Raw genomic sequence first — 13,789 nt, 5'->3', positions numbered from 1 at the left:
CGCATCAGCAGAGACAAAGCCCTCAGCTTCCTTCCCTGTGAGACATGTGACTGCCCTCTAGGGCCGTAAGTCACTTTTCTCTTTGGAGGGAAGGAGGGGAAGATGTGCCAGCAGCCCCATAAAAGTTCAGTATCTCCTAAAACTCGAGGTTCCTCTCCTGTGGAACAATTCACTGCACGAAGCTGGCATCTGGTGCCTGGCTGTGGAGATCAGGGCATGGGGAGCCCATGCAAAATGCTGCTGCTTTTGCCGTGGTTGGGGTCTTGTATTTGTGATCTGGCTGGCCGACTGGCTTGCTGGGTTGCAAGCCAAGAGATATCTCAGGTCCTTCACAGCTTCTGATTTGCAGTTTTGGCAACAAGGAAGGGACACTGTAAGAGACACACCATTCCAAAAGAGAAAGGTGGCGGCCCGTGCACCAGTTAATAGACCTGAGGGAAGGGATGTCCATGGGAATCAGTGGTGGACATACTGCCCAAACAACACGGTCAGCCGTGCAAGAAACAGCTATTTCCTGTGAGTGGAGGGAAACTGAGCAGGCGGCTCCAAGCCGAGCACGGAGAAGTGGGTTCAAAGTCTCCTGGATGGTGCCTTGGTTGACACACTCTCTCTCCCTACAGCGGGGACGCTGCTGGTCACCTCAGGTCAACCCCACTTCCCAACAAACATCAGAGCCCATGCTGAATCCTAGGAGGCATTTCTGAGTCCAGTCACAGATATACCCACCCACACTGGGTGCAAAGCAAAAGCCATCACCAATCCTGGGGGCAGAAGGCAGGCAGGAGCAGGGCTAGAACTCAGGGATGAGAGGCACAGGCACCAAATACATGAAGGATTCTTTTAGCGATGACAGGAAAGGACCCTGGTGTTTGCTGTGAACCCTGGCTTGGGACAACTCCCTGACATAGACAGACCTCAATGGGGAACTGTCAACAGCTGGCACATGGACTCATGGCACCTGGAAGGTGTCTAGAATGCTGGTGACACGCTGGAGAAGGTGATCCAGAGAGATGAGTGCCTCCTGACAGGTAGCCCTGCCTCCTTGGACACCTCACTCAGCCCTCATGGGAAGAACCAGAAAGGGGATGGGAGATGTCACCATGGCTCTGGGCCACTGGAAACCTCTGCTAAGTGGACCCCACCCCAAATGTCACCATCATGCCAGGCAAGGGACACAGAGCCCGAGAACAACGTGATGTGGCTGTTAAGTCAAGGGGTCCCTGAAGCTAAAGCAGATAGGGTCTGTAGTGACAATCTTGCCGCCTCATCTGAGTGAGCTCAAAACTCTAGGCATCACTGAGCTCCGCAAGTGTGTCTCCTTCCATCCCTGAGCCCTTCCTCCTCCTCCACTCTTACCACTGCTTTAAGAGAAAAATCATCAGAAGTGGGCCTTGGTCTCCCTGGGCTCAGAGGGACCCAACATGCCCCTCCAATATGCCAGGCATGCAGCCAGGGGGAGAGCTTAGATTTGATGGCTCTGCTGGATACAGGTATCTGGATTCCACTGATGGGATTTGAGCAAGGTTCCCACAGAGCAAGAAGAAAACTGTCACCCCGGGGCCAAGTCAGGGTCCTGTGACCGTGGCTTCTACCTCTGGACCCTGGTGTCTGCTGCTTGGAACACCCTGCTCCACACGAGGGTGGTGAGGCCCTGCATGTCGAGAGGCTACGGAGCATGTGACCAGCTCCAGCCCAGCAACGTGTCACTTGCCAAGCCTGCCAGCAGAACCCCAGCAGGAGAAAGGAAGTTGCAGGCCTCCTGGGAGATGTGAGGAGAGGCCGAGTCCAAAATCAGCAGCCGTGTGCAGCCTCAGAGCGGGAGCGGGCAGGAGACCGCCGCCATCCCAGTCCAGTCACTGCGCCTGTGGCTCTAGCTGGCAAGGACAGGGCCGCCGCAGCGGGGTCTTCTGTGCAGGAGAACAAGAGTCCTGGGCAGTGCAGCCAACTGCTTTCCCTTCCTGCTGGCATGCAGGGACCGAGACCAGAGCATCACTGGGGCTCCCTGCCCCAGGGGTCAGTTAGAAGGTGGCCTTCTGCCCCCGACACTTGAACTTCCACCCGATGAATGACGTTTGGCTGGTGGGTGAGTCTGACTTCTGCCAGAAGCTATTTTTCCTGGCAAAGGTTATGTGAGATGTTGTGAACACCCTGGCTATTCAGTTTGACACATAACTGCAGATGGGTGGGCAGAAGACACTCCTCCTCAGGTCCATGAGCCATGCAGACAAGATTCGAGCGTGACCGGGCTCCAGACCAGCAGAGTTGCTGTGTGCAGCTGCTGCCCTGCACGTGGGGCCAAGTTCCAGTGCATGCCACACGGGACTGCCAAGGGTGACGCTCTCACCTGGCAGATGGGTGTCCCTCAGGAGACATCTCTCAGGTGTCTCCAACTGTGAGGGTCAGTGAACCGCTGGCTCTGGCCACACCACGGGGCTGTGTGTGCCACCTGGCCCACGAGGACCTGTCTGTCACGGGGGCTGCCCAGCGTGAACTGACCACCAGCTGGCCCTTGCTTCCTCCACTCCCCACACACAGCTGTCCTCAGAGGAGTCTAAGCCTGTAAGCTGCTCACCGGGTAAAGGTCCAGATGAAAAAGACAGTGGATGGTCTGGAGACAGTTGGGAACCCAGGATCTCACCCTGACTGTTCCTGGGCATGGTGCAACTCACCTTTCCCTCAGACACAGCCCCACCAGCACATGCTTCTGAGGGCAGCCTAGCTGAAGGGGTGGGGCTGACCAGCACGTTCTTCTCAATTACTTTTACTGACTGGGTTTGTCTCTCTGAACCCACCCTCACAGGTGAGAGGTCTGGTATGAGAAGGGATGGCGGGGAAGTGGGGTTGCACTTCATGGGTTCTGCGAGGCGGCGGGGAATTCTGCAGATTTCAGGACCCCACAGAATCTGGAAGGAAGACCCCAGGGTGCTGGGGGAACCAGTCACTTCACCCACCGACTCTGCTCTGAAGCTCTAACCCTGGGCCGGGATGGCCTTCTTGCATGTCCCAGCGAAGTGGCCTGCATAGCTGCTCCAGCCCCATTCTCTGCCATCCGTGGTGGACATACACGCCTGACTGGTTGTGGACAAGCAGGACGGGAGGGCGGACTTCCCTGGGACCGTCCCCTATAACCAGGAGTGGACTTGGCTACTGGGACCAAACTAGAGCTCAGGACTTACCTTTCAGCCCAGATGAGACCTAGTGAGAGTATCATGGTTTACCTGAGACTTTGAGACTCACCAGATGGTCTAGGCTACACTGTGACTTGGGGTGGGGGGCTTTAGGCCACACGGTATCAGCTGGGCCTCAGAGGAGCTGCAGATCGAGGCCACTCGTGAGATGGGTGGTCTGTGTGAGTGCCCCGGCAGAGACCTGAGCAACGAGGCTCAACAAGGGAGTGTCCCCGGGTGGCCACACGACCTGTGCTGGGACATATCAGAGGTGACAGAAGCAGGCATGTCCACACGACTCTACTGTGGGGACATCTGGACCACGCCTGGACCCTCAGTAGGTGGAGGGGTCCCACCCCATGTACCGCTTCCCTTTGGCTGCAGTACACCAGAACCCTGACTGGGATGGTTGTGCTGAGTTCCGCTGCGTCCCTGAGATTCAGTCTGTCGCTGAACCTGAAGGTGGGTGGGGACGCCCAAGCGTGCCGTTGGTGCCCAGTGAGAATGGCCTTGGGGTCCTGAAGTTGATGTCAGAGGTGAAGGTGTTCCTGGGGACCCCCAGAGTTTGCGGCTCCCATCACACAGGGGAGTCGAGCGTGAGAGCCACATGGCAGCCCTCGAGGCCCAGCGTTCTCCAGCCTCATTCCCCACCACGCCCGCCGCGGCTCCCCTCTGCCTGCTGTTCCCCTGCAGCCTCGCTGCCCACTGCGAGTTCCTCCAACCGGTCTGCCCTTCGTCCTGCCGTATTTCCCTGGCTGGTCACGCCACTTCGGACTTCACACTGCATATCTGTCTACGTGCTTGTCATGTGTCTCCTCCCCAAGAAGGCCAGGCTCTATCCACGGACAAGGGTGACCTGCCTGTTCATTGCTATCTCCCATGCACCTGGAATGGTTCTGGGCACTCAGCACAAACATGATCAAATGAGGGAACGGATGAGCGAGACTCAGGAGTGGGCAGAGTCACTGTGTCAAAAGCACGACGCACACGGGAGCAAGCTCCGCCTCTGTCCCACCCCACCCGGCTGTGCACACCCGCCAGCTTAGCTTTGATTCAGGAGCAGGCAACCAGAACAGCAGGCCTGTCTCTTGTGCCCAGCCCCTCCATCAGACGCCACCCTAGACCCCTGACCCCCTGCCCAGCCTGATGCCCTCTGGGTGGCTCTTGCCTGTTGCAGGATTAGCCCCCAAAGGCTTACCTTTGTACCAGCTGACAATGGGCTTGGGTGTGCCCGTCACACGGCAGGCCAGCTTGACTGTCTCGCCCAGCTCAGCTGTGCAGTCAGCCAGCTCTTCTTCAAAATCGGGGGGGCCTGAGGATACAAACACAGGGCCTTGATCACTCCCTCAGGTGCCCACCTGGCAGGACCAGAGCCCCATGACCAACAAATGGTTGCAACAGACACCACCCCTTAGGAGCCTTTATCCGCAGTACCACACTGGGAGCTGGAGGGGACTCAGGGGAAGGGACACAGGCCCAGGATATGTCGGGGAGCACGGTAGGGACTGTGGGAAAGAAGGGTATGTTGAAACGGGATCCTCTCTCCCATTCTAAGTGAGGAAGCGAGACCAAGACTGCCGGGCCCTTCACATCCCTAACACAGCCTGCCTGCCTTATGCTGGGCAGCCAAGCGCGGACCCCGAGGCCCCCACCTGGCTAACCAAGGGTAGAGCGCGCCACTTGCCCTAGAATTGAGCATCTTCCCTTGTGCTTGCCCAGGTGGGGACAAGGGCCCAGAACGCAGGACCTGCCAACTCGTGTGCTCTGAAGCCAGGCACCCAGGCAAAGGTTCAGCCTCCCTCCTAGCCTCGCCCCAGGAGCCCAGGCACTCACGCCAGATGGGCAAGGCCAGGCGCTGCTGGATGCCACAGATCTCCTTCACCCAGGAGTTCTTGGTGATGACCGTCCGTGCCTGCAGCAGGTACTTGCGCACGGAGTCCTCCCGCTCGTGCCAGATCTCAAAGGCCCGGTCGTCGCCCTCCACCTGGTCGTTCAGGTCGATGCTGCTCAGCTGTGGGAGGAGGGCACAGGCTCACTGCCGGGACGCAGACCAAGCCGTGGTCACCGAGGCCGGGGTAGTGGGACTGCCTCCCTGCCCACCCAGGCTCCGCCGGCACCCTGCAAACCTTCATCATGTTCCGGAAGACGTAGCTGAAGGTGTCGGTGCGGGAGTCCCGCCGGGGCTTGCAGACCACCAGGTGGTTCCGGAACAGGAAGACGTGCCGGTGGTGGCCTTTCCACGGCATCCGCGCGCCCGGCGCCCCCTCCCACACGATGAAGTGGCCCTGGGCACGTGGTCGGCAGCGGTCAGCCAGGCCCAGCCGGGCGTCCACCCTCCACCACCCAGGGCCCTCCATGCACCCTCAGCCCCACCTGGCGGACGGGCTCACCCAGGGCCCTCCCCGCACCCTCAGCCCCACCTGGCGGACGGGCTCACCCAGGGCCCTCCCTGCACCCTCAGCCCCACCTGGCGGACGGGCTCACCCAGGGCCCTCCCTGCACCCTCAGCCCCAGACCTGGCGGATGGGCTCGCCAAGGGCCTCCAGAGTGCCAGGGTAGTTCTCCATGAGCGACACGTGCAGCTGGTTCTCCGCTCGCTGCGGCAGGGCCGACACCACCGCGTAGGCTTGCTCGAGCAGCGCGCAGTTCTGGCCGTTCCGTGCCTTGTTTCGGATCAGCTCCTGCGGAAGACAGCAGGTCAAGGCAAGGCCTGGGGTGGCTGGGCACGGGAGCAGCCCCACAGCCCCTGGACCGTATTGCCTACCTTCAGCAGGGCCTGGTATTGCTGGACCCGCTCTACCGGCTGCTCCAGGAAGTGCTGCAGTGGTGGGGGCGGTGGCTGCGAGGGGTCTGCGGCTGACAGCACCTCCTCAGTGTATTTCTGTGGGAACCACAGGGCTGGGCTCAGGGAAGGAGAGTGCAGCCTCCAGGGGGCCTGTGTCCCCAGAGTCTGAAAGCTGGTGGACCAGGGGCCCAGGGGAGCTTCAATGCGCACCCACAGACCCACCTCCCCAGGTGGGTCCCACTGCTGCCCCAGGGGGTGGCCAGCGTCACTGCCTAACACACGAGCAGGGCTGGTGGGAGAGCAGGGTTGGCGGGGGGACCCTGCCTGCTTTTCTAACCTGGGGGTCAGGGGTCCCGGGAAGGTGAAGCGGAGCCCGAGCAGGGTCAGGGAAGATGGCCTACAAGCCAGGAGCCAGAATCAAGCCTGGGGAGTGGAGGCCGGGCTGGCGGGCAAAGGGTCACCTTGTAGAACTCCTGCACGGCTGTGCTGACCATCACCGACTCGGCTTGCACTCGGCCCACCAGGAACTCCAGATACTTCTCAAAGGCTGCCTGGTTCTTGATGAAGCACATGGCCACGTCGTCATCTGTGTCACAGCTACGCAACTCCTGTAAGAAGCTGCCACAGAGGGGAACTGTGGTCAGGTGAGGGCTGACATCAGGACCCCCACCCACGAACCACAATCCAGCCCCAAACCTGAGGGTTTGGGAAGGAACAGGCTGCTACCGAGGCCCGAGCTCCTATGGCTGAAAGTCAGTGCTCTGGGCTGTGATGGCCACACGCGTTTGCACATGTGCTGCATGTACACGTGTCTGTGGGCGTGTAAATACGTAAGGAACGACATGTCTGTGGGTGTACGTGTACACATGTACATGTACACATGTACACGTACATGTGTGTGTACCATGCACATGTATGCCCACACATGAAAGGGTGTGTGCGTGCAGGCATGCACATGTACTTATGTGTGCACACTTCTGGGGCATGCCTGCGTCCTTGGGTTGCAGTGGGTAGGTGTGCTGCAGGCACTGCCGGGGGTAAGCCAGGCACACGTGCCTGTGTTCCTCAGGACACGTGTGTCCTTGTACAGGGCTGTGGTGCACTGATGGGTCAATCCAGTCATACACTGTTCTGTCTCCTTTCAACCCCTGCCCACTCCCCTGAGGCCCAGGCCTGCCAGTACACACGTGTGCAAGTGTTAGCATCCACGTGAGTGTGTCCTGTGCACACGTGACTGGTGTGTGCACGCATGCATCTGTGTCTAAGCACGCACACATGTACATGCATGTACACACACAGACCAAAGGAGACGCCTCGAGGCCCACCCTGCAGGCCCACCTGCTGTGGAAGTGGCCGATGTCCTGCACGTTTCGGAAGATGACTGCCTTCTGGCTGGTCACGGCTGCGGGCGCGTGGGGGCAGCGGTCCAGGTACTGCATGTGGTGGCTCTGCAGGAACTGCAGCTCGCCCACAAAGGACTGCTCTGAGCTCAGCAGGTCCCGGATGATGGCACTGGCAGGGCGACAGCCGTGTAGGGGAGACCCAGGAGTCAGCTACTCCACGGGGCACTTCCAAGTCGCGTGCACTGTGCTGACCACTTTCAGGATGGGCCAGGCCAGACAACGGAGGGAGGGCACCCCCACACCCACCCGGCAGCCCCACCATAGAAAATCAGCATCTCAGAGCTCCCCCACAGAGACCCACCTTCCCACCTGTCTGGGGGCCCCTCACCTCAGCCTCGTCTTGTACTCGTCCTCTGACAAAGCCTCCCCAGGGAACTCAGGGGCCTCTGCTGGCCCCCACTCAGGAGACAGCTGGTACAAAACAGGGCGGAGTCACAGGCAGCCTGGGCACTGGCCTGCCCTTCGAGGGTCAGGCTCCCACCTGCGACCCCAGGACCACCCCTCCGGCCACCTAGTTACCTTGAGCCGCTTGTCCAGGTAAGCCGGGGACACCCAGCCCTGCCGAGAGGGGCTGTTTTTGGTGGGTTTGGTGCGCACGAGCCAGCGCAGGGGATGGGCAGAGTCCAGGACCTCCACGTACTGGCCCTCCCGCAGCAAGATGGCATCCTGCTCAGCCCCCAGGGGCAGGTAGTCAGCCGTGACTACATAGATGTCAAAGATCTGCGGGTGAGAGGGAGGAGCTGCTGTGTCAGGCCTGCGCTGGGGCCAGCCAGGTCTCCCAAGGCCCCAGGGAACCCGTGCAGACACCAGAGGGGAGCGGGGTTGGGAGAGGGCCGATGGGCCTCCCAAGGCCTCAGACTGCAAGGCCCTGAGGATTCAGTGGAGAAGACACAGCCATCCTAAGATTCTCTGAAGCTCTGGAACAGGCCTGACCCAGCTCCAGGTAGGGAGCTCTTTTCAGGGGTGCAGGCAGTCCACTCCAAAGGGATCAGGAGGAGTCTGTGGGGTGCTGGGCGTGTCCTGAGTCAGGGTGGTGATGCTGGCCACACAGGGGTGTTCCCCACACCTCCTTTCCCCCACTGTACCAGCTTGACCTGTACCCTGCCCCCAGGCTCTCACCTCCCCTCCCCCCACCCCTTGCCTGCCCATGCACCTCTCCCCGGGAGTCCCCATCCTCAGACTCTGAGGACGACTCCTGGACACTGGAAGACGGGCGTGAACGGCCATGCCGGGGGGATGCGGATGGCGTCTTTGACTCCTCGTCACTGTCAACTCCAGGCACCTGCAGCTTCGCTGAGGGACATAGGACACAAGAGGCCCTCAAAAGGCCTGCCCCACCGGCTGTCTCCCCCGGGTCTCCGGGGCATGCAAGTGGGGAGGGCCCAGGCATGCGGGTGCGGTCTCGGCCTCCCCTGGAGCTCACTCCATAATCAGCCAGCCTTACCCTGTGTGATCTTGGCCGACACCATCTCTGTGATCTGCGAAGTGAGCTTCTTCAGGAACTCCTCCGTGCCCACCTCGGCCAAGGACAGGTGGCTACGGGCCTCTGCTGCCAGGAGCTCTGTTGGGGGCCAGAGCCTGGCTCAGCCAGCTGTGTGCTCCACAGACGTGCCTGAACACCTGCCCCTAGGCCCATCCTGGGCTTGGGGTCAGAGGTGCCAATGGACACACAGAGCTGGGCCAGCACTGCCAGAAGCAGGAAATATTGACCACGACTAGAGGTCTCTTTGGCTCAAAAGCATCTGAGCCAAGGTGTGATTTAGGGAACCATGAACTTGGGGAAGCAGGGTCTGGGCAGTGGAAGCAGTAGGTGGCTGGAGGGAGAGCAGGCAGTCAGAGGGCAGGAGGCAGCCTGCAAAGGTGGAGGGTGGTGGGTGCAGGGGAGCTGAGCGCAAAGCTGAGCAAGTGGTCAGGCTAGGCTTGGAGCTTGGAGCTGTGGGGTTCCCCAGGGGGTCCATGCCACTTTCACTCCTGTTGTCCACTTGGCCTTTGGTCTAGGAAGGGGCTCGGGAGGGACAGAGATCAGAGGGAGCCCCGCCAGGCAGTATAATATGAGGACAGGTTCTGGACACCAAAGGCAGTGGGCTCAAGGGCTGGGGGGCCAGAACCCTGGCAGCTTCAGGTTGACCTTGATGGACGTGGGATCCTTTGCGGGGTGATGGGGCAGCAGAGGTGTTGGGGTTAAGAGGCAATGAGGATGACCAATGGTGGGCAGCACAGGAAAGGGAGGAGCGGGTAGATTAACGAAGCAGGTCAGTGAAGAGTGATCCCACAGGCAGGGGGCGCGCGGGATGCACGGCTCCTTCCTCCTGACTTCTGTGAAGACTCAGTATTTTCCATAAATTACAAGTTTAAAACACGCCAAGGTGCTGGGGCCCTGTGCAGGTCAGAAATGGGTCCACAAGAGGCCAGGGAGCCCCGGCCTCAGCTGGGCCAGCAGTGTTCCTGGGGCCACACAGTCCGGAGGAGCCCCACAGGCCGGGGGCAGCCCGCCAAGCAGCCTCCTACATGCCCCTGCTCCTCCCTGCACAGACCTGTGCCCTCCCTGCCCGTACCTTTCTTCTGCCCAGCAAGGTCCGTGAAAGCTGCAGGTTCTGACATCTGTGCAGCAACAGCTTGGGTCCTAGAGGGGGAGGAGATACCCTGAGGAGCCCGACAGAAAGGAGGGTCTGGGGGCTGTGGGGCTAGACGCCACGGTCAGGGTCCTGGGGAAGGACTCCTCTCCAGTGGGGAGCCTAGCCCCACGACCCAAGCAGAGCAGAGCTGGGCGGGGCTGCAGGATGGGGCTCCTCCCCGGTGGCAGCACCACCCCCCACTCCCAGGACCTGCACCCCGGGGCCCACATTCTCGAGCCCTCTCTGCTGGCCCCTGGCTCCTGAGCAGCCCCTCACTCACCCCTGCAGGAAGGTGGAGATGAGGGCCTCCTTCACCTCGGGCTGCTCCTCCGTGGCCCCCGCCTCCTTAGGCACTGTCGGGAGAACAGGGCGAGCCACTGGAATAACGCCACACACCCCTGAGCGTGGATTCTGGCCAGCACCCCTGCCAGTGACGCCTGGACCACCCACCAGGGGCCCTGGCCCGGTCCCCTGGAGCCCCGAGGAAGCCTGTGCCCACTGCCCCAACTTGTCCATAGTCACCCCACCAGTGGCAGGAAATGGAAGGAGTGTGCACTTGATTCACCAGCCCTCCGAGTTGCTGAGAGGGCCCGGGAAGAAACCACTCAGGGTGGTGGGGGCTTCTAGGAGGGTCTAGCTGAGCGGAGCCCACAGGGTAGTGGGTGGGGACTGGGTCAGGAGCTTGGAGGCTGCACGCTGCCCACTCTGCCCCCGCTCCCACGCCCACTCACAGCCAGAGACGTGCAAGCCTGCAGAGCAGAGGGCCTGGCCAGCAGCGTTGGAGGCAATGCAGGTGTAGGTGCCCTGGTGCTGTCGGCCCACATCCAGCAGGACCAGGCTGTGCTGCTGGGCGGAGCTGGCCACTGTGTAGCCGGGCGTGTGGCGGCCGATCCACAGCACACCCTGCTCGGCTTCCTCCCGCAGCCAGTGCACAGCCGGCGGTGGGCTTCCTGTGGGCAGGAGTACATGGTGGATGGCCCTTCCCCACACCAGGAGGGCGGCTCACCTCCAAGCCTCTCTAGAAGGGTCCTGCGTGGGGGCAGGGAGGCGGGACCGCCTACCTTCCACCTTCACGGAGAAAGTGATGCTGGAACCCTTTTTCACCTTCTTGGAGGTGAATTTCTCCAGGAACCGGGGTGGGACCAGCTGCTGGCGTGCATCTGGAAAGACACAGGGCACTTAGCGGCAAACAACATGGATCCCCAGTTCCACACGGGAATTCACAATTCCCCCTCACATTCCCTTACTGAATCTATGCCCAGGGCCTCCCTCTCTCTGCCCTCCGGATTCAGCTCACCTAATGCTGGCTTCTCTTCTGGTTCATTGGGGCCTGAAAAAAGCACACAAGTCAGATCTACAGCACCAAGGTGCCCCCTCCCCTGAACAAGCCTGCCTATCAGGGTGGTAGTCTCGAGGGGGGCCCCACCCACTTCCACACACCACACACAGCACCTTTCCTAAACCTGGCTGGCCATGCAGACCTGGGATTTGCACTCAGGCCCACGGACCAGATGCAGTGCTACCCCATGTCAGCCCAGGGGTCTGGGGCTCGGCGCTGAAACCAACACAGGAACAGGTCTGCTCAAAAAGTCACACTGAAGCCAAGCCACAGGCAATGTTGGCTCCCTAGACCAGTGCAGACTTGGGTAAGACAGGGAATCACCTTGCAGTGCTCAGAACTTGGAACAGTAAGGAAGTTCAGACTTCTCCTTCTAAAATGACTATGAGTCTCTTCCTCCCCAGAGTCTACCGAAGGCCCCAGGCTTGCCTGGGATGACTCCACCAGCTAGCTAGCCTTCTAGCTAGTCAGTTTTCATGGACCCCTTACCCCCTCAGCTTCCCTGGCGGCTCAGACAGTAAAGAACCTGCCTGCAATGCAAGAGACCTGGGCTCAATCCCTGGGTTGAGAAGATCCCCTGTAGAAGGGAAAGGCTACCCTCTCCATTATTCTTGAATGGAAACTTCCACTGCCAGAGCAGGCCGGAGGACTGCAGTCCATGGGGTCACAGAGGGTCGGACGTGACTGAGCAGCTAGCATTTTCACACACACACTTCACCCCTTAGGGGCATATGCTCTCTGGGGAGCAGTTTCTGGGCACCTGTGACTTCTGTACACAGAGGCAGTGACCACTGGGTCCTGGCTTCCAGGCCTGCCACAAGTGTGACAACCCAGGTGTGGACGCCGGGCCCTGCCACATCGCTGGGCACCCACCTCGGACCAGGAGCCGAGCAGAGGAGTAAGCGGCACCCACGGCGTTGCTGATGTAGGCCGAGTACTGGCCTGCATCCTCGCTGGTGACCGAGACAACCTCCAGGGTGTGCAGCATCTTTCTGTCCGCCATACGTATGTGCGCGGATGCGGTCAGGGGCTGCCCATCTTTGAACCAGTAGAGTCGAGGCGTGGGGTAGCCTGAGGCCACAGGGGGAGCGGTGAGCGCAGGGCCCCAGCCCAGTGGGCACCGTGCTCACCACAGGCCCTCAGAGAGCCTGGGGTCACCGGTGACCACGCAACCGTGGCCTGGCAGGAGACAGCGCCGTGTCCTCCATCCCTCTCCCGCTCACCTTTCACCTTGAGCTGGAACTTGGCCAGCCGCGTGCCGGGGGCCACCTGCAGGTCTTTCAGCTCCTCCACGACCTGGGGCAGCTGCCCCTCCTCTGAGGTAGACTCTGTACCCTCTTGTTCCCGGCTGGCAGGGAGAACAAAGAAGTGGCAGCCATGAGCAGGGCCAGTGAGGGCTCCGGGACAGAAGGGGTCCAGGGTTGGGGTGGGTCAGTCCTGAGTTCTCCTCTATGCTGGGTGGAGAGTACGGTGGGCTGGCTGAAGCCACCACACTTGGGATGCTGTCAGTCCAAGCCAGCACTGCCACCCCCACAAGGACCCGGGACCACCAGCCCACTGGGTGCTGCCAACCTCTGCCTGGCGCTCTACCTGGACAGGTAGCCCTGGGCGCTGAAGTAGGATGAGGTCTCCGTGGCGTCTGCAGCGGTGTCATAGTCGGTACTGGTCACTGCGGGTGAAGGGTGGGGCTGAAGCGAGGCCTGCACCTCATCTTCTTCCCAGGCACAACCCCAACCCCCGGAGGGCACCCAATTCTCACTGTGCAGCCACTCCCGGGGGACACTCACACTTCTGCACTTCTGAGTCAGAAGGAACAGGGGACGCGGCTACCTGCGGCCCCTCCCTGTCCCCAGGCTACTTACCAGCCCATATTTCCAGGCCTGTAACTGACTTCAAGACCCAACAAATTGTCAACACTGGGCTTCGTAATAGCAGACAGTGGCAATTAACTTAGTTCCTTAGTCCCAGCTAACTAAGGAACAAGGGTGACATAGGTCTCAGAACCAGCAGCTGGGGTTTCCTCTTAGAGCCACAATGAAGAATAAGGGCTAAATTTATCCTCTGCTGTGGTCTGGGTGCTGTATCCATCCCCCCCCCCCCCCAATTCATATGTTCAAGTCCGTACTCCTACCACGATGGTGTCTGAAGGTGGGACCTTTTCAAGGTGATCAGACTTAGATGAGGTCGTAAGAATGGAGCCTCATGAATGGGATTAGTGCCCTAATAAGAAGGGACCCCGTCTCCCTTCCCCCACGTGAGAACACAGTGAGAAGACAGATGCTGGCAACTTGGAAGAGGACTCTCACCAGCACCCTTCCGTCTCCATAACTTCAGGCAGTGTGCTTCAATCATTTAAGCTGCCCAATCTATGGGTCTTTGTTACAACAGCCTGAAATAAGATACCCACCCCCGAAACAACCAAAGGAAAACAAGCACAATAAAGAAAATAGTGGCTGTGATGTAGGGATTTATAATAAACA

General features: G+C 60.3%; 1 protein-coding gene across 46 annotated transcripts in view; it reads right to left on the bottom strand.

Moving 5' to 3' along the window:
- Nucleotides 1-13,789, bottom strand: part of OBSCN (obscurin, cytoskeletal calmodulin and titin-interacting RhoGEF) — a 232,988-nt gene that overhangs the window by 26,717 nt on the left and 192,482 nt on the right. For all 46 annotated transcript variants that reach the window (XM_018051517.1, XM_018051518.1, XM_018051542.1 and 43 more), the window contains 19 exons: nt 12,900-12,978; nt 12,533-12,657; nt 12,183-12,380; nt 11,268-11,300; nt 11,032-11,130; nt 10,702-10,920; nt 10,251-10,323; nt 9,911-9,978; nt 8,800-8,916; nt 8,509-8,648; nt 7,875-8,075; nt 7,684-7,766; nt 7,291-7,464; nt 6,414-6,570; nt 5,932-6,048; nt 5,684-5,848; nt 5,294-5,452; nt 5,001-5,178; nt 4,366-4,479 (listed from right to left, as the gene is read on the bottom strand). In XM_018051517.1, coding sequence (XP_017907006.1) covers nt 4,366-4,479; nt 5,001-5,178; nt 5,294-5,452; nt 5,684-5,848; nt 5,932-6,048; nt 6,414-6,570; nt 7,291-7,464; nt 7,684-7,766; nt 7,875-8,075; nt 8,509-8,648; nt 8,800-8,916; nt 9,911-9,978; nt 10,251-10,323; nt 10,702-10,920; nt 11,032-11,130; nt 11,268-11,300; nt 12,183-12,380; nt 12,533-12,657; nt 12,900-12,978 — 2,499 coding nt within the window. The remainder of the gene's footprint in view (nt 1-4,365; nt 4,480-5,000; nt 5,179-5,293; nt 5,453-5,683; nt 5,849-5,931; nt 6,049-6,413; nt 6,571-7,290; nt 7,465-7,683; nt 7,767-7,874; nt 8,076-8,508; nt 8,649-8,799; nt 8,917-9,910; nt 9,979-10,250; nt 10,324-10,701; nt 10,921-11,031; nt 11,131-11,267; nt 11,301-12,182; nt 12,381-12,532; nt 12,658-12,899; nt 12,979-13,789) is intronic.

This window comes from Capra hircus, chromosome 7 (assembly GCF_001704415.2).
Source record: "Capra hircus breed San Clemente chromosome 7, ASM170441v1, whole genome shotgun sequence".
In the NCBI taxonomy this organism is placed as follows: domain Eukaryota; kingdom Metazoa; phylum Chordata; class Mammalia; order Artiodactyla; family Bovidae; genus Capra; species Capra hircus.
Note: the sequence above shows the minus strand (reverse complement) of the source record. Positions and strands in the feature narration are given on the sequence as shown.